General features: G+C 47.4%; 8 protein-coding genes across 8 annotated transcripts; 3 read left to right on the forward strand and 5 right to left on the reverse strand.

Annotated features, from left to right (window-relative positions):
• Window positions 1-102: 102 nt before the first annotated feature.
• On the reverse strand, window positions 103-2,011 carry EYB26_001639 (uncharacterized protein; the record flags this gene model as incomplete). Its single annotated transcript, XM_054260948.1, has 5 exons — window positions 103-999; window positions 1,066-1,260; window positions 1,354-1,626; window positions 1,680-1,701; window positions 1,758-2,011. 5 exons carry the CDS (start codon window positions 2,009-2,011, stop codon window positions 103-105), a joined length of 1,641 nt encoding a protein of 546 aa, XP_054116923.1.
• Window positions 2,012-3,225: 1,214 nt separating this feature from the next.
• On the reverse strand, window positions 3,226-4,270 carry EYB26_001640 (uncharacterized protein; the record flags this gene model as incomplete). Its single annotated transcript, XM_054260949.1, has 4 exons — window positions 3,226-3,518; window positions 3,588-3,747; window positions 3,816-4,160; window positions 4,235-4,270. The coding sequence occupies 4 exons, from the start codon at window positions 4,268-4,270 to the stop codon at window positions 3,226-3,228; spliced, it is 834 nt and encodes a 277-aa protein (XP_054116924.1).
• A 515-nt stretch (window positions 4,271-4,785) lies between these two features.
• On the reverse strand, window positions 4,786-8,830 carry EYB26_001641 (uncharacterized protein; the record flags this gene model as incomplete). The annotated part of the gene is made up of 3 exons (XM_054260950.1): window positions 4,786-4,908; window positions 4,971-8,583; window positions 8,646-8,830. 3 exons carry the CDS (start codon window positions 8,828-8,830, stop codon window positions 4,786-4,788), a joined length of 3,921 nt encoding a protein of 1,306 aa, XP_054116925.1.
• Window positions 8,831-9,162: 332 nt separating this feature from the next.
• EYB26_001642 (uncharacterized protein) lies at window positions 9,163-10,802 on the reverse strand (the record flags this gene model as incomplete). The annotated part of the gene is made up of 3 exons (XM_054260951.1): window positions 9,163-9,469; window positions 9,524-9,904; window positions 9,964-10,802. 3 exons carry the CDS (start codon window positions 10,800-10,802, stop codon window positions 9,163-9,165), a joined length of 1,527 nt encoding a protein of 508 aa, XP_054116926.1.
• A 644-nt stretch (window positions 10,803-11,446) lies between these two features.
• Window positions 11,447-12,547, forward strand: EYB26_001643 (uncharacterized protein; the record flags this gene model as incomplete). Its single annotated transcript, XM_054260952.1, has 2 exons — window positions 11,447-11,838; window positions 11,899-12,547. The coding sequence occupies 2 exons, from the start codon at window positions 11,447-11,449 to the stop codon at window positions 12,545-12,547; spliced, it is 1,041 nt and encodes a 346-aa protein (XP_054116927.1).
• A 510-nt stretch (window positions 12,548-13,057) lies between these two features.
• EYB26_001644 (uncharacterized protein) lies at window positions 13,058-14,562 on the forward strand (the record flags this gene model as incomplete). Its single annotated transcript, XM_054260953.1, has 3 exons — window positions 13,058-13,149; window positions 13,228-14,485; window positions 14,545-14,562. 3 exons carry the CDS (start codon window positions 13,058-13,060, stop codon window positions 14,560-14,562), a joined length of 1,368 nt encoding a protein of 455 aa, XP_054116928.1.
• A 524-nt stretch (window positions 14,563-15,086) lies between these two features.
• Window positions 15,087-17,476, reverse strand: EYB26_001645 (uncharacterized protein; the record flags this gene model as incomplete). Its single annotated transcript, XM_054260954.1, has 4 exons — window positions 15,087-16,158; window positions 16,215-16,884; window positions 16,941-17,154; window positions 17,213-17,476. 4 exons carry the CDS (start codon window positions 17,474-17,476, stop codon window positions 15,087-15,089), a joined length of 2,220 nt encoding a protein of 739 aa, XP_054116929.1.
• Window positions 17,477-18,503: 1,027 nt separating this feature from the next.
• On the forward strand, window positions 18,504-19,781 carry EYB26_001646 (uncharacterized protein; the record flags this gene model as incomplete). Its single annotated transcript, XM_054260955.1, has 3 exons — window positions 18,504-19,069; window positions 19,126-19,691; window positions 19,744-19,781. 3 exons carry the CDS (start codon window positions 18,504-18,506, stop codon window positions 19,779-19,781), a joined length of 1,170 nt encoding a protein of 389 aa, XP_054116930.1.
• Window positions 19,782-20,122: the final 341 nt, after the last annotated feature.

Below are 20,122 nucleotides of genomic sequence, written 5' to 3' on the forward strand. Positions count from 1 at the left end.
AAGTCTATCAAACAAGTATCCGTTCAGCGATATAATGTATCAAGATCTACAAAGCTGTCAAAGAAGCGATACTTGGGGTAATCTTGTTACCGGCAAGGGGACCTAATTTCCAGCTCTCCAAATGTTGTCAATGAGCGTAGTAGCCCCCAACACTTTTTCCTCTTCGAACCTCTTCCCGATAACTTGCAAGTTGATCGGATGACCGTCCATACTATCAACATCAAATTGACTCCAATTCCATGCATCTTGTTGATTTCTGGGGGAATAAGGAACATCCGGCATGCTATCCACGCCTCTCCGCACTTCATCAACCGGAAACGAGATAGCCGGATAATCCAACAGATTCCAAACCTTGGTATATCCTACCCATCGCAGCGCCCGATGCGGGACTGCAGCGTGCGGCAACACCGGCGACAGAAGCACATCAACCGGCCTTCCGGAAGCTGAGCGTGCACTGTTCCACTTGCTCAAATACATCTTTTGGAGGTCAAATTTCTCCCTATTGAGTTGCCAGTACTGGTAGACTGAAATGGCGTTGGCACGTGATATCCAGGATCTCACATGAGGGATGAAAGGCTCTCCAGCCCGGGTGACGTCACGAATAACATCCTCGAACCCATCGACTCCGTAGTAACGGTCCATGAGCTGTATGTATCGCAGGTGGTCGGACGTGTCCCATTGTACTACCTCATGACCCTGTGCTTCCAGTTTCGCGACGAGAGCGAGGAGCGCCCTCTCAATTGGAGGGTGTATCTTTACAACGCCGTCATCAAGAATCAGGCCAATAACCATAGGTCGAGATTGGATTTCTTGAAAAGCATTCTCATTCCATGGAATCGGTGAACACCTCGGGTCAAGCTCCCAAGGCCGGCTGTCTGCGAGTGAGCGGCTGATGTAGCAGATTGTTTCGAGATCGCGTGCCATTGGGCCAATGGAGGAAGGAACATGCTCCTGGCCTTCTGTAGATACAGCGACGCCGTAGTATGGGAGTCGATGACTCTACATTGTATCAGTTGATTAGGTTCACCTAAACAAAAACCTGGAAAAGGGATACTCCGTGCATACACTAGGTTTGAAACCGTATAAACCCATTACAGCCTGAGGAATCCTGATACTTCCTCCAATATCCGTGCCAAAGCCGAGGATAGATCCATGCAATGCTAACAAGGCAGCCTCTCCGCCAGTCGAGCCGCCAGACGTGAATTTGGGGTCTCGGGCATTGACTGTGAGTCCCCAAAGAGGATTCTCAGTCTCAGCCCACTATACATCATAGGACCGGAGAGTCGTCATCAGCTTAGGTCTTGTTCTTATGAAGAGCAAAGAAATACGTAGTAGATATTTCAAATTACGTACCATAATGCTCTGAGGCAAGTTAGTTTTGGCAATAATAACAGCACCCATGCTCTTGAGTATCTGAACTAAAACGGCATCTTCGCCGGCCGGCTGAAAGCAACGGCCAACATAACCCAAGGTCGAATCTACACCCTTAATGTTGAACTGATCCTTGAGGGTAATGGGTATGCCATGTAATGGGCCCTTCAGCTGCCCTGTTTCCCGGAAACGAGCATCCAATTCTCTGGCTTGTTGCAGTGCTTCTTCGAAGACCACCTCTGTGATACTATTTGTCTTTTCAAGACTCAATATAATGCTACCCCAGGACATGTGAAGCGATAACTTACAAGCTGGTGTGCTACCACAGCTCTGTACAGAACGAAGTGTCAGCAAGATTGGTCGACAGATTCTACTGGAGTCATTACCGTTTGATGTATGCCGAAACAACATCTTCAGCTGTATATTTCCCTTCACCAAGCAATTTTATGAGATTCGGAACACTAGAAATGTCGGTGATTTCCTGGACGATGGGATCGCTAGCAAGACGAGAACGTCTATCCACGTTATGGGCAGATGGGAGACGCTGATCTAAATCCTTAACCAGATAATCTTGCAGAGCCTGGTCTCGCAGTTGAGTCTTTTGAGAGACAATCTCTTCCCAGGTGTTGGAGTTGTCCATTCTTGGAATAGGGGAACTTTGATGAAGGCGGTCTTGAAATCACTGCGAGGTTCCGTTAATGATTTGGAATGAGACTAGAGACAAATACCAGTGGAATTATTTAATTAATTGATTTTTTTCAGGTACCAATCTACCTAGGTAGTCAGCTAGTGCCTATGTGGGTTTAAACGTTACGATGGATGTATCTCCCCACTTTTGAGTTGTCATTGTTCGACAAGGTTCTGATAAGCAAACAAAGAGACTGAACCGGCAGGTTATCTTCACTATGTAGTCACAAGCACTCACCCCTCAGAAAGAGGAAGGTATGCGAATCATATATAAAGTGCATCAAGATATACACGTGTTTATAATGGGTTTGGTTTCTCAATTCTCGTTTCTGAATTATGACATGGTGACTTGTTTCCTGGCGCTGTGAGGAATGGTGTCGGAAAAGCCTAACTCTGGTCAATTGCTAACTTCTTGCCTTTATCTGCTAATTGATATCGAAAAGCTCTAGAACAGCATCAGAAATATGAAAGTCGATATTAATATCCTTCAAACCTTAACGGTCACGATATAGAGACGCTTCGGACGTGCAAGGTTTGTTAGGGCTATCCGCTCCCTAGCCCTAAAGGTCCTCAAATTCCTCCTTTGAAGCTGTTGTGGTAAGATAGAGCACAATTCTCTATTAGACGCGAGAACTTCTGGCGTTATGGAACATGAAACTTGTACGAACGGCTTTGCTATTTTACAATATCAGCTTCGTCGCTGTTTCAATCGGCAGCAACACCATAAGCTCTCCCGTAACCAAAACCAAGGTACCATTAAATCATCACGTAGCAAACCATGGAGCATAACCTGTTGGCAGTAGCACGAACAGTTGCAGAGACTGACTCGAGGAACGTACTGGATGGCGAATATGAATTTGGATAGTAACTGTACAGTTCACTATTGCAATCCGATGCTAGTTCGAGCTGTGAAGGCCGATATCCCCACGAGTCTACACTTACATGCAAGTACAGGCTGATTCGTGTTGGCCAGCGTATTGGCATATAAGAAGATGCTAGACGCAATCGTTCCGATTGCCATTGGATGCTTCCTGCGGAGACGCCTGAGGTAGCAAGTCTCATTCGATCTCTTCTACTTTCATTTATCTTAGGTGAATAGTCTAAATAGCCAATCAATATCCATCGCGATGTATTATAATCTATCTATATCACAAAATCAAAATTACTCTAAATGCGATTACCATCAACCTCCTCTCCACCAGAGACCTTACCAGTCTCACGCTCTTTCGAGCTGGGCTGCAATCCTTGCGCCTCCCAGCCTTCGATACCCTTGAGGTAGAGAATTTTCTCTTCTGCTCGTGAAGGGGCCTGGGTGGGCTTTCCACGACGCTCTCGGGATTCAGGTGTCTCAATGATTGTGAAATCGTCGCCTCCTTCCACGTTGTTGCCTTCGATGTCTTCTGTATCGATGGTTTCGGAGAATTTGTATGTGCGGTATTCTGTGTTTACCCAACCGGTGCCTTAATAGACATACACGTTAGGTATCTCTTTTTGATTCTTCTGAACAGCAAACAGAATTGATAACGTACCTTGGTACATGCTACCATCCTCCCAGTCTTCGGTCAAATAGTGAAGTAATCCACCATGTGTGACAAGGACGATCTGCTTCTCAGGACGCGACTTGAGCCACTTCCGGACCTCACGGGCTCTGTTCCTGAGAGCAGGAATGGTGGGTGCCCATTTACCCTCCTATAATCGAATAAATCGACACTCCGAAACCACAGTAGCATATACAGCGAAAGAAGAGGAAAATCTACCTTGCTGTTCCAACCATCACGAACTAACGAAATATCCACCGGCAGCCCACGATCCACAAACTCCTTTTGCAGCACAGCCGGGTCACTACCGGTATCACAAGGCACGTCGCTGGTCTCTTGCGCTTCGGGGATACACAGAAGCTTGAAGTCCTTGTGCGCCTCAAACACGGGCTGGAAGCTGAGTAATGCGGTATGGATGGTTCGGCGCAATGGAGAGGCAGCTACCAGCTCGATTTCCGAGTGAAAGGGGAAGCTTTCTTTGAGTTTCGCGCATTGTTGTTCGCCTAGCTGCGTGAGTTCTGGGTCGGGGAGGACGTGGTTTGCGGTTGTGAGGTTGTGGTAGCCCTGGCGTCGCAATTAGTCAGGCGCTGTCCATCGGATGGAGTAGGCTGGGATGCGTAAGTTGTTAGAAAACATACCTGAGCATGTCGCACAAAGTGAACGATGGGAGCCATGGTGTTTTCCTAAAAGTTGGTGGTGATCAATGAAGCTCTTCAATAAAAGTTGCGGGGTTAGTTATCGGCGGGGTTGATCAACTATAGGTAAACAAACGGATGCTTTTTTCAAGAAGAATCCAATTGAATGAGAAAAGATGACTCTAAATATGTACAATTTCAATGACCGAAAGAGAAACCAAAATGCCTCGGAGTCACATTTGATCAAAAACCTTTGCTAGCTTCTTTTCGGTTTCGGTGGAACATAGATGAGATAGATCATCGAACGAACGCGCCATATTTGCCTCCGTGGGCCAGTCGAGTAACCCTAAGAATGAGTCAGACGGCCAACTGTTCCCCGACGGTTCGGCATCAACTCCGCATTTATTCTAAGGATACTGTACAGCAGTAGATATCATTTCTTAGTATATATGTGATTCTAATAATGGTAATAATGTTACAAAGGCAGCTTTCCACCTCTTTAAAAATATCCTATTAAGAATACGCCATGCAGGCCCCAGAGATATCGAGCGTGATTAAAAATTGCCAAATCCACGCGAGTTCTTCAATGCCATGTCGAGATTCAGACCTAAGGCTGTAACATTTGTGTACTCCGGCAGAAGCAGTCGACCGTAACACGTATAACTCGTCGGTAGACGCTATGAAAATACTCGTCAGCACTTATTGCTATTAGCAAAGTGAAATGGGGTGGGAAACTTACATCATTCCCAGAACCATTCCTCTGGATGACAAAATTGATACTGGAAATACCGCTAACCGGAACTCGGTCACTGGCAGTGACGAATTCGAGTAGTCGAGCCTTTTGTTCAGGCGAATACTTCTTGACAATGTTCCAAAATGCGATGATAAGAGGATGCTTGCCGTCCCAGCCGCCGTCGTAGGTGGCATGGCGTTGCAGTTCCTCTATATCGATTTCTTGTGTACCTTCAATCACTGTCTGGAGTATTTCGGGCGTGAACAGTGCAAGTGACGAACGATCTATGCAGGTGAAGAATCCTCGAGCAAATGCTTCGTATTGTGGGCGGATGGATTTATCCGTCAACCAGAAGAGGTAATCTTTGACGTACTGCTCACGATTTGCGTTGGTGACAAGATTTGATTCTTCTGTATCCTCCCTGGGTGTGAATGTGTTCAGAGAAGTCTTGTAATCGGCACCTTTAAGAATACCGGTCTGGAATGAGCCAATGTCGCTTTCAGCTTGCTCTTCCGATGCCTCGTTGCCGGCGACATTGTCTTCTTGAATTCCGGACGAGTAATTGGAAACACTGCTGCGTCTTCGTTCTCGGCTCGGAACTCGTTCAATTATAGGCCACTCGGCATCCCTGTCTACCCGCTCCATATTCACCGTTTGCACACTGCCGAATGCCTCAAAGCTGAATTCGTAGCTTCTCACAAATACATCCTCAACATCTCCATCATTCCATGTTAATAGACTCTCCAATCCCTTGGCAAGATCGGGCCAACCATCCCGAATATGCTCAGTACGCTTGATTCTGAGATCCAGAAGTTTGCGATATAACGCAACAGGAAACGTGACGGGGATCGTGAGACCATTGTATACGGCTAATGACATTAGTATTCCCACGAGTTCAAAATGCTCTAGACTTTCAGGCGAACATGGCTGGAACCATGCCATGCGAGTAATCGGATCAACGGTGAACATCCCATGCTCGGGATTCAGCGCCTCAGCAAAGGCTAACGTCATGAACTCTTGTTGAACACCACCAAGATCAACTCCTTCTTCTCCAAGATCTGTTCCCATCTTGACTTTGAGAGGTCGTAAGAGCTCACGTCGTTCCCGACGCCATATCTGATTGAATGCGTCTTGTAGGATATGCTCACGCCGCACGGAAATGACAAAGTATTGATTCATCGAGGTATGCAGACGGGCTAACAGATTGATCTCATCTGCAATCTGGATGGTGCGGTTGAAGGCTGTTCGACTCGCCTGTCGTTGTGTGATCATTCCGGCTTCATATGCCTTTGACATGGCAGCATAATTAATTGCACGGAAATACTTGACGAGCGCAGCAGGGCGGAATAGAAATGTGAATGACAACAGATGCATGGTTCGGTTGTTTGAAGTCCGGCTAAGCCATTCAACGGGCATTTCCATTGCGTCGAGCCTCTCTGCCAGGAAACTTGTATAGAAAGCTTCAGCTTCGAGGCCGAGGCGATGTCTATTTTTATACATGGATGAAAGGATCTGGATTGCGCCACCGGCGGCTTCTGATCTAGGAATTTCAGGCTTACCATCCCATTCTTTGAGGAACAACGTGCGAATCCACTCAACGATCATAGCTGCAGCAACCGGTGTATCAATGGCGACAGTCTGGCCATCACCCTCGGCGGCTTTTTTCAAAGACTCATGGTGCTCGCGCAGATTATCATATAGAAGATCTAAGACACTCCGGTCCCGTCTTTTCTTGACATCGACACTGGGGAGTGCTTTGGTCTTGGAAATCTCGTAGAATGCTAGCCGAGCCGTAAGAGCACGCACCAAGCGGTGAACAAGTCGCAATGCTAAATCATGTTCCAGCTTATCCGTGACACTGACAACCAAAGCGGTACTTTTAGCGTCCAGCTTTTGCATTTGAGCTTCCGGCAATACGGTTCCTGCCTCACGTATTTGTTGGATACCTCGCCAAGTCTGCCCGTCGACTTTTGGTAGGAAGGTTATCAATGCGAAGAAGACAACTGTAAGCATGTGAGCAGCATCTGCGTCGGAAAGTGGTTCATATGATGGGGAGGACTGTGATGCGTCAGGTGTTAAGTTGTCTGGTTGGATGTACGACACGCGTCGACTGGCTCTGACTCCTACAGGCATATCTCTAGGAGGCATAAACAATTGTTCCAAGGAGTTCCACAGGCTGTTCAGAACCAGGTCGCCAGGACAAATATCTTGGATCTTTCGGAGTGTAGACTCCAATGTGTGAAGATCGACAGTGATGCTATCACTAGGTTTTCGAGAGTGCTGTGACAATGGGCGTTTTCGTCGAAAAGATTTTGTCAATTGCCGACTGCTATTTAGTCCATAAAACACCGATTGGGCGACGAAAGGGAACACTTCACGCTGACGAAGTGTCGCATAACGCCATTTATGATTCTCGGATTTCCCTTGAATGTTCATATACTCAAGTTCCTCCTTCCATTTCTGTGCGTCTTCTTCATTGTCTGCTAAAAGTTGGGAGAGGCCATCCACTATGTCAGCATTTAGATGGCTGACTGTATCAACTGACGTTGCTGGGTACGAAATATTGTGTATGCTCGGCGGCTTCAGATCAAGAACTTCAGAAGATAATGCCGGTGTCTCTTTCTCTGTCGTCTCGTCGTTAACATCCGAAAGTTCTGCTGATTCTCTCAAAAGCTTTGACCCATCCCAAGAGACACGTCTACTTTGCTTCGGTAATTTTGTTGTAGGATCGTTTGAGGTCTTGCTTGCCTTTGGTGCACGATGCTTAAGAGCGGGAGGCGGCGTAGGGATATGGTGTTGGGAATACGTTTTAGAAGGTACAGTTCTCGACGTGGTGGACCGACCGTCTCGCGATTTGATCTCAGTACCCGATCGAGGCGTCGGCCGCCATGTATCTGTTTCTTCTAGTGTAACGCGCTTCAATGTTTGTGAGGTAGACTTGCGGTCGAGGTTGGAATTCGAACGTCGCTTTGGCCGATTCGACGGTGTCGTCGGTTCGGATGAGGGATTGCTGGCAGTGTGAGTGTGGGTTCGTCGTGGTGTATCGTTGCTATCGCGTTCTTTGGAATCTGCCGGATGCGCTTGGCTTTTATATGATCTCACGGAGATGGGAGTTGCATAGTCCGAGGCGTCGGTAGTAGTCTGGCGCAAGGGAAGCCATTCTACCATCCTCAACGACAAGGTATCGAAAAGATTCTGCGTAAATGACTTGGGGTCTTTCGTTCTCGACAATCCAGATAGTTGCGAGTCCCGGGAGGAGTGCCTGACGTTTTCTTGTGCCGGAGGCGCTGTACTGATACTAGATGAAGGCCGGTGGGACTCAGCGTGAGCTTCATTTTCTGTGTGTTCGGATTGATGTGGCTTCCTTCCTGCGCTATATGCCCGGTATTCCAAATGAGGTGCTTGACGGGTTGGCGAAAAGTCGGAAGTTGGCCGTGGCGGGTTGCGACAGAGCGCCTTTTCCGGGTTGTCCTGACTAGCCAGATAGCATGCCAACGTGCGTGCGCTGAGCTCGGTATAGGGTCGAAAGGGTCCTTCAGAAACTCGTTTTTGATAATTCAAACAAGTTGGCATACGGCAATTCGGATTTTCGCAACCGTAGAGGATCTGGTGTTTGTATCTAACAGAGCAACCCATTAGCGCAAGCTGGTTAATAGCACTGGATTCAGAACCTGCGCTTACCTGCGGACTAGAGAATTGAAGTTTCTGCGTCGTTCCTCTTTATGTTGTATAAGAATATGAGCAGGGTCGTCCACGCTAATAGTATGCTTGACAATAACATCTGGAGAGTGTGGTGGCAGCTTGGAGCGGCGAGGGATCTGACTACCCACGGAGGAATCCCTAGAATCCAGAGATCCTCCCCTCATTTTAGCCATTTTATACCATGAATGTCATGGCGTGTGTATCTGGTAAATGTCTGTAGATTGCGACAGGTCAGATGGCGTTTTAAAGAATAGATGATTGAGAGCTGAGAGTGATTACAATCGGACGGAGTTCACATGAATGATGCCGTGGCTCTGGATGCGGCAAGGCGTCCGTCCCATCGACCCACTTGGCACATGAAATCCACAGAGATTATGACCAATCATGACTGCGCTGTGTTACCTGATATCGATAGATCATGACAGAAGGTATACTTAGGGGTATCATATTTAATAGTATAGAATATATAGACCAAAGGACGTATATAAGGCCTTTATCAAAAAACATATGTACTGCGATATTCTCTATCGGCATGCAACAGCATATTCAGATCACTAATAGTTGCCTCATCGCCGATAACCTTCTGCTGCTCGGATAAATATCGAATGGAATCTTGCAGAATATATAAACTGCAAATAGGAACGGCGGCGCTGGGATCTTGCGCAGCGTACACTATACCGTCAATAGTCATGTTGCAGGCTGAGTTGAGAGCTATCCACGATAAGTTCCTTATTTGCGAGCTGTCCACGTCTTCAGATTGTGGAAGAGAATCGAGTATTGTCCAATGAAGAAGGAACAACGCTCTATCAACCAGGAATTAGTAAGGGATTTGTCTAAAATTGTTTGATTAGGCGTACCTGATAGAGAAAGCTACTGCACTGCACAAAGTGGTGTTTTCTCGGCGACTCTCTTCCAAGAGCACCACAAGAAAGGTACGGATTCTAATTTCCAGCTCTGTAGCTTCACCAAGTATAGCCTGTATGTTGTTAGTCCTTGATATATCGCGCACGACGTCTAGGACATGGTCGAGTAGAAATATTGCCTGCGCTTGGCGTCCAAACCAACTAACGTTCCCAGCCTGAAAAGAAGATAGCGTGGCTGACATTGAGGTCTGGTAGTCCACTGACGCACTCGGAGATGCATCTGACGGCAACAAATCCAGAGGTAGTTGACAGTTGAGATTTGGGTATCGTGAGAGGGGTCGTATATTCTTGTTGTTCAGTTCCACCAAGACGATCCTGAGATAGTTTAGTAATTTGTGGCATGGTTTTTCCTTTTGGTTCGTATAAGTCCATACCTTTCTAATAATGGGATAGCCCATGCTACATTCCTTTTCTCCATCTCCACCAAGTCAATATTGATCGCGCCCTGACTGTATGCTGACTGCTCCAACAACTCATTTCCTACTCCTAATATTCGCGCCAAACTGGCACATGTATTGATGGAAGAATATGCAGCTTCTGGGCGTGCCCGAGTATACTCCCAGATAGTCACAATAAACATGATCTGGACAAAGGCCAATGATGGGGATATAACGGTCTGAACTTGAGCGAGAAGGGACTTGATCCTGACGTAGAGCTGTTCTTGGCCTGTTAACGAGAAAACCGAGTGCCGGTGATAGCCCGGCAGGGTGATGGCAAGAAACATAGCTAGAATCAATATGGAATAGTCGGTGGATGGAGGGATATTGCTTCCCTGCGCGTGTTTTGATGCTACCCGTTGAAAAAGCTCGGGTGAGATTATAGGGTAGAGTCGGTGAAAGGACTGAAAGTAACGGCTACTAATATCATCTGCAGTGAGATTTGTAATGTTCATCACATCTTGAACCTGCTGATTCAGCGAGTCACGAATCGACTGTGGCACTGATATCGACGAAGATACTGTATCCGGACTGCTGGTCCAGCTGCTATGCGCAGCCAAACCTTGATTATTCGGGGAGCTCCAAGTATCGGAAGCCACAAAATGTTTGCCGGGATTGTATGCCCGAGGGCCCTTCTCTTTCTTCCCAGAATCATCGTATTTGCATGACAGACCGCGTTTTACGCAAGGACCACAAGCCGGTACTACTTTGTCACAAGCTTTCTTGCGTGAGCTGCATGTGAGGCAGACAAAGCGGGCGTGTTCGGTCTCGGCCATTTTGACCACGGACTCACGATTGAACACAAGTAGTGTCTCAAGAGCTGGCTGACAAATTATCAATCGGGCATGAGCCCCTGCCGCTCTTCAGCGTAGTTCTGATGAGGTGGAGATGATTCTCCATACAAGAATAATCGACAGACTTACTACGAGAATAAGCCTCATGGATCAAGAAGGTTAAGCGTTAAGGAAGGCGGCCGACGCTTACCGTTTTGGGCAGTCTCCACGCAAAACCTCCTCCAAATAAGATTTGAACAGCCAATCACAGCTGCAGATCTCCTGTCGCCCGCCGCCAACCCGATTGAGATTAGTCCCTCTTCATTATCAGATCATGAAGCATATAACTAGTTAACTAGTTAACTTGGTATGCTCTGTACTACGTAAACCAACATTTGATGCGTTTTACAAAGAAAACCGAAATGATGATGATAAATCAAATTGAAAACCAGCGACAACTGAGTCGCGCATATTCAATTTACGTTCCTGCCTCATATATAAGTAGAGTGTGTTCGACCCAGAAGATGGGGGTCTGTTCTATCATTCAGATGCAATAATCCGACAGAACAACACTCAACACGATCACACAACACCGATATCTTTCCATACTGTTCAATATTTTATTCTGCTATCGTCTACAATAAAAAATGTCGTCTACAATCGCCAGCACTACCGCTCAGCTCCTGCTCATTGAGAAAGGAGGCAAATTCGAGGTCCGAAAGGTCCCCCAGCACAGCATTAAGCCCGATCAAGTCCTCCTTCGCCAGAGTGCAATCGCGCTCAATGGCCTTGACCCCTTGCAACGTGATCTTGGCGTCAACATCCAGACATGGCCCTACGTGCTTGGCGTCGAAGGCGCCGGTGTTATTGAAGCCGTCGGATCAGAAGTTGAGAACCTCAAGGTCGGCGATGAAGTCCTAGCCTGGGAATTGTCTATGGCCGGTCACGGTGGTGCATACCAGGAGCACGTCGTAGTTCCAGCAAAATTTGTGGCCAAGAAGCCCAAGAATATTAGCATCGAGGAAGCCGCATCTCTACCGTAAGTCTTGCAACCAATGTGGAAAGTCTTCGAAATCCTGATGCTAATCTTCTGCCACAGAATCGGTTACAACGCTGCCATTTCCGTCCTTTTCGCTTTGAAGCTCAGGATTGCAATTCCCGACTTCCGCGGTGCATCGAATGCAGAAGGTGAACCCGAGCCAAAGTCAATTCTCGTGCTCGGTGGCAGCTCGGTGGTCGGCGCTAGTGCCATCCAGCTCCTGCGCCTCGCATATCCTTCACTACCCATATTCGCAACTAGCTCACCAGCACATCATGATCGCTTGATTTCGCTGGGCGCGACCACAGTTTTTGACTACAAGTCTCCTACCTTGGTATCAGACATCAAGGCTGCCTCACCAGAATCTCGCGGTATCGACATAATCTATGATGTTGTCGGTGCTGGCGCATCACAACCCGATATCAGTGATGTGCTCGACCCCAGAGGGAGCAAGAAATATGGCGCTCTTGTGACCAGCAAGTCAGCTTCGGTTCCAGAGGGAGTCACCAAACTCGAAACTGGTGGATGGACATTGCTCGGAATGCCTGGTGGAGAACAAGTCATTCCTTCTCTCACTCAGTTGATCGAGGAGGGTAGATATAAACTGCCGGCAGAGGTCAAGGTGGTTGGACATGGATTGGAGCAAATCCCTGAGGTGATGGATCAAGTCAGGGGAGTAAGCGGGCAGAAGCTCATTGTTACCTTGTAAATAATAGTTTGATCCGTTTCATAATCATATTGAAGGTTTAGTTCTCGAAATCAATGTTTATATTTATCATTGGCTTCCCTTATCGGCAGGAGGAGATTGAATGTCTCACTTCCATGTGCTCATTGTTCATGGAACATAGCAGCAGGATTGCCAGTAATGTTTGTTGGGTATTCTATTATCTTATCTTATCGTATTCAGCACGTGACCTTATCGCTATCCGCCACCTTATCGGCCAACCCAACCAGCCAACCCCGCAGAAGAGCCACAGAAAAGAAAATTATCACCAATTCTTAGTCATCGACCAAACCAGTGCCTGATTTCAAAGCAGGGCGATATTCCTACGCCTGAATATAATCACCTCTGTGAATTTGCGACTTAAAACCTTTGCAAATTTGAGAAAACACATCTATCCTGATTTGCGTCAGGTATAGCGACATTTGCGCAATCTTCGAACCGACCGCCGCCCCTCCGTTGCTACTTTTCTGATCACCTCGGATTATTCTACACAAAATGGGAGACGCTCTTCCTTATACCTGCAATGCGTGCCTGGTGGCATTTCGCACCAGCGATGCTCAGAGAGAGCACATGCGCAGAGACTGGCAGTAAGTCGACTCTTTAACGCCCGGACTCTTCAGGCCCTAGTCGCTCAGCTTATCACTAACCCATCTCGTTTCCCATAGTCTGTACAATGTCAAGCGACGCGTCGCCTCTCTACCCCCCGTGCCCCAAGAAGTCTTCACAGAGAAGGTCTTGACAGCCCGAGCAACCACTACCGCCGCCGCAGCGAAAGCATCATTCGAAAAGACATGTGGCGCTTGCCAAAAGTCGTTTTATAGCGAAAACTCGTACCAGAACCATTTACAGAGCTCGAAACACAAGCTTCGCGAGAAGACTTTGAAGAAGAAGGGTCTTGCCGATGATACTTCCTCCGTTATGGGTTCGACATTCTCGCTCGGTGATCCTATCAACAAGTCCGTGGCAGGCGATAACGAATCTACAGTCTCCAATGTCACAGAGAAATTGAAGAATACTGCTATTCAAGAGGCAGATAATGAGGACGAAGATATGGGAGAAGACGGAGAAGACAAAGTTGAAGAATATTCCTCTACGAAATGTCTATTCTGCCTCGAAGACGCTACCGATGTCCAAGCGAATGTTGATCACATGTTCAAAGTTCATGGCATGTTCGTTCCGGAGAAAGATTATCTGGCAGACATTGACGGGCTTATAAGCTATTTGCATGCGAAGGTTAATGAGAACCATGAATGTCTCCTCTGTCACGCTATCAGGACCACTGCCGCCGGTATCCGCACTCATATGCGCGATAAGAGTCACTGCATGATCGCCTTCGAGACTGAAGAAGAGCAAGTCGAAATCGGCCAGTTCTACGATTTTAGAAGCACATACTCCGATGATGAGGATGAGGATGAGGATATGACAGATGACGCAGGTGGCGTACCAGTGACAAGCTCAGACGCCGACGCCGACGGCTGGGAAACTGACGATAGCTCCGTTGACTCTGACGGGGCGGAGCGGAAACCCTACCGGGCCTCTCAACCCATCTACCAGACAGATTATGAGCTCCATCTGCCCTCCGGCCGCAGTATCGGTCATAGGTCACTGGCTAAATACTACCGTCAGAATCTGCACAGCTACTCTACCCCCGAGGAGAGGGCTACTGCTCGCCAACTAGCAATTGAGAACGGCACTGCGGACGAGAATGATGAGGAAGAAGAAGGACAGACTACAATTAAGCGCAACGAACACAAGGCCCTTATTTCTCGTGCAAATGGTGGGCTGGGTCTGTCCGGTGCCTCGGCTCAGCAGAGATCAGAAGCTCTTGCGATCGAGAGGAGGGAGCGGACTCGTGCCCAGCGCGAGGAGCGCAAGTTCAATGCAAAGGTTAATAGACAGGCTAACAGCCAGAAACATTTCAGGGTATGTGACCTCCTTGCCAGTATCTTGATTGCGTTGTTGATGACTAACTTTGGTAATAGGATCCTCTCCTTCAATGATCGCTGTTGTCATTTCTGCACTGCATTGGACGGTTATTTCTCTATTTTATATAGCATATGATGAATGATTTCTTCCTTTTCTGCAAATTCTTATTGACTCTTACTTATGCATATACTTCCTCGCTGGTATTCCTTGAGCATGGTTTTATATATCATCAGGAAAAGTGATGTAGATACATGATGGGTTTTTTAGATAAAAGATCGTTGCTATTGTCACGTCAATACGACTTCGGGTTCTGCTTGGGAAACTGTTTCAGACATTCAAATCTTGCACATTAACATATCACTTGTAGTTAAGGGTTAGTTGACGGGGGTAAGCACGCACTTCTCACTGTCGAAAACCAGCCACATCTGCACAACTGATAAATAATAGTCCGATTCTTCCCCCGTCTACTAATAAGAGTATACATAAAAACACACATATGTCGAGTCTGGCCCGATAACATATATAATACGCAGAAATTACAGTATATACGACATCAAAAATACAGGAACGCAAAAGCAAGATGCAATGTCAGTGCCGATCACTTCGATAGAAGTGGTGCATTCTCGGGATCCTCGTTGGCTGGCTTCTTCTTCTTACGTCTTCGACGTTTCTTCTTGGATGTACTAGCGGACCCATCGTCGTACTCGGACTCGATTGCATGCTCGTAGGTTATTTCGGCTATTATTTGAGGAACAGGACGATTCTGTGTTGAGGGGGATGTTTTATCTTTGCTTGTCGATGCTTCATCACCGGATGAACTGCTGCTACTGGTTGTCTGAAGAACAACTTTTCGGACTCCGTTGACATCGATGACTTGTTCCGTAATGCTTCCACTTCGAGCGGGGCCGTGTCTGAAGGAATCGGTTCGTCGGTGTCCAACGGATGAGACGCTACTGGGTTTGCTTCCCCTTGGTGTACGATGAGGAGAGGATAAGATGCCGCTGTCTCTCTCAAACCGGCATTCGGCAAGGAGGTCTTTGGTCCGTTGTCTCTGATCGCAGTCTTCAGGAGAAACTGCTGAAGCCACGGCCCCGGTAATAGTTCCATAGCCTTGTTGTACTTGTACTGCGTGCACGCCGTCTTTCGCTTGGAACGAAGGCGATTGCAGAAGCTTCGAGCCAATACCACTGCCGTTACTTGCGACTTCAGAAGGACGCCTGAGTTGTTCGCTCGGAGGTCTTCCCGATTCCGCGTCTGTCATGCCTGATCGAGTTGGCGATGTTCCTGGCGCCTTAATTTTGACATTTTGATACCGTGTCTGTCGAGGTCGACTAGCCAAGTTAGACGGTCCGAGGTGTTTCAGATGCTCGCGAATATCGTCTGTTCCTCGCTTTACGACCAATTGTTCGGGGGCACCTTGATTGTTGCGAAGAGTGAACTTGGGCCCGGGGGGATGAATCATGCTTGAACTCAATCTGCGAGGTTCACTACCAGCACTCTGGGTCTTGGACAGACTGAGGTGGGTATGGAGGTCATCAACTGCACTATCGGGTAAGGAAGGAGGTTCTTCGACAATGCGGCCCTTTGGAACTCGTGCTTTTGGCGCGGGAGTCAATCGTCTAATAGCCTTGTGAATATCGATAAACACATCAGACTCATCGATAATCTCCCTGTGAATGTAGTCAGTATCGGAAGTTTTTAAGGTCAAAGGAACGTTGGTACGTACTCGCCAATGAGTTCTTCAATAACATCTTCAAGTGTGACAACACCAAGAGCCCCGTGGTCTTCGCCTGGATAGTCTGACACAAGAACCATGTGAGACTTTCCTTCCTGGAAGAAATTGACGATATCCAAGCAGCTCGTTTCCGGACGTGTTTCGGGCAGGGTAGCGAGCGCGAAGTCGCGAACCATTTTGCAGTCTTCTGGGTCGTAGGTAATGAGCATTTTGACCAGCAGCATGCCCACGAAATTGCGCTCGTTATCAGTTGCATGGATGGGAATACGAGAGTATCCTTGCGATAGAATGAGATCCATCATAGCTTCATCTAGAACAGTATCTGCAGACATCGTAAAGACATCCTCCATTGGGGTCATGATAGTTCCAACAGCTTTCTCTTTCAGATCTAAGCATGCACTTATGATGGTAACTTCATCTGAGTTTAATTGTTCACCCGCGGCGCCCAAGGATTTGTGTAATGTCACCAATGTCTTCAAACCGGCCTTTTTGTACACGGTTCCATGGTCTTCGCCTAGAAGTCTGTCGAGCAGTTTGGCAACAGGCCACGCTACTGGAGACATGAGGTACATGAGCAACAGCACGAACGGCGCCATCCATGCACCAATTGGTAAACCATAGCGGACACAGATCGATTGCGGAACGACTTCGCCGAAGATGACTGTGCCTAGTCAGCAACCTTGAATACTTTGGTGAGGGGGGATCGCTTTCTCGCACCGATCAATACAGTACTCCCCACGACTGCAGGCCAGCCACCGCCTAGTGAACGATCTAGGACGATAGGGAGTGTTTCATTAGTTATGACATTGCTCAGTAGTAACGTCACAAGAACCCAGTGTTTTCCTTTCTTCAGAAGCTTCAGCACGGCGGTAGCGTATTCCTTCTCGGATTCTTCGCCCGATGATGCAATAACTTGTAGGTAGATTTCGTCCTGTATTAAACGATAGGTAAGTGATCTTTCGTTTCTCATTGTCAATGAGGAAACTAACCTGACCCATCAACGCGATGGTCAATCCCGCAAATGCCCCGCCCGATAGGACCAGTACCACCGAGATCGTCAAGTAAAGCCACAACTCCGGATCTTCAGAGTCCTTCCCCTCGCCGATATGTTTCGCCCATACTCCATGAAGAGTGGTGGGAGCAGCAGCAGTCAATGCCGGAATTTGAGCGAGGAGCAGGAAAAGAAGCTTCCCCAGGGCGAGCGTGGCGGGCCGACTGGCCAAGTACGGATTCATCGACGTAGCACTTCGCATTACTGGTGCTCCATAACTGTCCGATCAGCCGTCTCGTTCCAATTGACTTGCAAGGTGTCAGTATAGTCGGGAGGAAAAGGCGCAATGGAAAAGGCCGTGAGAGAGAGAGTTTGTCGCAATTAAGGTTTTCGTGTCCCAATGACGAAGCCTCCACAATACTCCGGTATTATCTCAACACGGCCGTCCTGCGCCACGTGAGAGCGATTCTGCCGCATTGGCCGTATTCGGAAAAGCGGTGGCTCGGAGCGTCTGACGAAGCTTGGCTGACGCCAAATCGGACTGGGCGGTGAGAAATAAATACACTACCGATTCCTTTTATGGACTAGAACCCCTGTTAGTAATCAGAGTTAGGCGCTCTCATTCGTCAGGACGATGGGGTGAGATAACCACAATGTCTCACTCCGTCGGTTCCCTACACCGCCTTTGTCTATCTTATCTAACAAGCTAATCTGATTGTTAGTTAGTTATCAACTAAGAAGCTAGGTAACTTAGTTAAATTAACTAACTAACTGTCTTTGGAGAGAATTCCTCCCAATTTCTCATAAACAATCCTCCAATGCTCCGCCTGAAACTGATTATTCAATAGTAAGTTAGATAACTATTTGTGGTTCTCAAGATTGTATCGCATGTGAGAGGCGTTCCGCAAAGAGTCTGGCTTTATCAACTTCAATTTCATACATACAGTGCCGAGGTTGACGGATTGAAAGTGAAAGTCTTGACCCTTCCCCCCAGATATCAGACGCTTCCTTAACGGCGACATTACTATGTATATTTTCCGATGATACTGGTCACAAGTTCCTAAGATCGTCCGGAGATAAGCCCCGGGTCAAAAAACCACCGTGCGATGTTTGCCACAATCCTCAGGCACCAATAAGGCGGTGCTCGGTTATCCGCGGCCTGCATCGCCCTTCTTTCTTTGACATCAACTCTCGATTGACACTTCTTCCCTTTTCTCTATTGCAGATGTGATCTTGTTTATTCCACTGGGTTGACGACTCTGCGTACTCCCAATCGTCGTCTAGCAAATATGAGCATTCCACATGCTGCTGGTCGGCGTCTTGCACGCTCGTGGTGTCCCGGCCACAGACTCTACTCCTCCGCAACATCCTCCGCTCGTCTGAATGTACCGATTGACTACAAAGCTACTCCTCTTTTACATCATGCCCCGTCGTCAATATCTAGCTCACAAGAGCTACCGAAGTCCGGCAACACCAAACGAATGAACCTATACCAAGCAATCAATTCGGCCCTTAGAACAGCCATGTCAGCCTCCGATAAAGTCATCCTGTTTGGCGAAGATGTGGCCTTTGGCGGTGTCTTTCGCTGTTCAATGGATCTACAAACAGAGTTTGGCCCACACAGGGTGTTTAATACGCCGCTGACAGAACAGGGAATTGCTGGATTTGCGATTGGTGCTGCTGCACAAGGGCTGAAACCTGTTGCCGAAATACAATTTGCCGATTATGTCTATCCTGCTTTCGACCAGATTGTGAATGAAGCAGCAAAATTTAGATATCGTGAGGGTACAACTAATGCTGATGCTGGTGGTTTGGTGTTTAGAATGCCTTGTGGGGCTGTCGGACATGGTGCACTGTACGTGGATATAAATTCATTGACTACCTACCTTCTTTCGGGCTAACGAGTCGTAGTTATCATACCCAATCTCCTGAGTCGCTGTTCTCTCATATTCCCGGCGTGCGCGTGGTAATGCCACGATCTCCAACCCAAGCAAAGGGACTCTTGCTCTCGTCGATTTTGGAATGCAACGATCCAGTCATCTTTATGGAGCCCAAGATTTTATACCGAGCAGCTGTTGAGCACGTTCCTACTGAGTCGTATACCCTTCCGCTCAGCAAAGCGGACATCGTAAAACCAGGCTCCGACTTGACCATCATCTCATACGGACAGCCACTATATCTCTGCTCCCAAGCAATATCTGCAGTGGAGAAAGCCAGGAAAGGTGTAAACATAGAATTGATTGATCTGCGGACGATATATCCTTGGGATCGCCAGACGGTTCTAGACAGTGTTCGACGAACAGGCAGGGCCATAGTAGTCCATGAGAGCATGGTCAACTATGGAGTTGGTGCCGAAGTTGCAGCTACAATCCAAGAAGGCGCATTTCTACGATTGGAAGCGCCAGTCAAGCGAGTCGCGGGCTTGACTACACATACTGGGCTGGCATTTGAGAGCTTTATCTTGCCCGATGTTGCGAGTGAGTTTACCTTTTTTTGCCTTGCTGAGAATACTAGACTAACGAATTGCAGAAATACATGATGCTATTGTACAAACTCTCGATTATTGATTATTGATGTTACGAATATGATATTAGCGGATGGTGCTGGATTCTTTTCTTGCTTTAGTGAGCTCTGTACTGACATTGTTTCATGCATGCATATAGCGTTTAGTGAGCCACACATCAAATAGTTGATGTAGATAGATAGATGTTGATACGCTACAATTAAGTACATGATTCACAGTTGAGCATCACTTCTCATCTTACGCCTTTTCTAGTGCTCGGTTAATATTAAGGTTGCACGCATTGAATCTAAACAAATCTTGAATTTTGGGAAGATATATTCTCGCAAGGCAAATCTTGAATCGATCCTACCTAAGTATACCTAAGAATGGAATCAATTGATATCA

This window comes from Talaromyces marneffei, chromosome 1, assembly GCF_009556855.1.
Source record: "Talaromyces marneffei chromosome 1, complete sequence".
In the NCBI taxonomy this organism is placed as follows: domain Eukaryota; kingdom Fungi; phylum Ascomycota; class Eurotiomycetes; order Eurotiales; family Trichocomaceae; genus Talaromyces; species Talaromyces marneffei.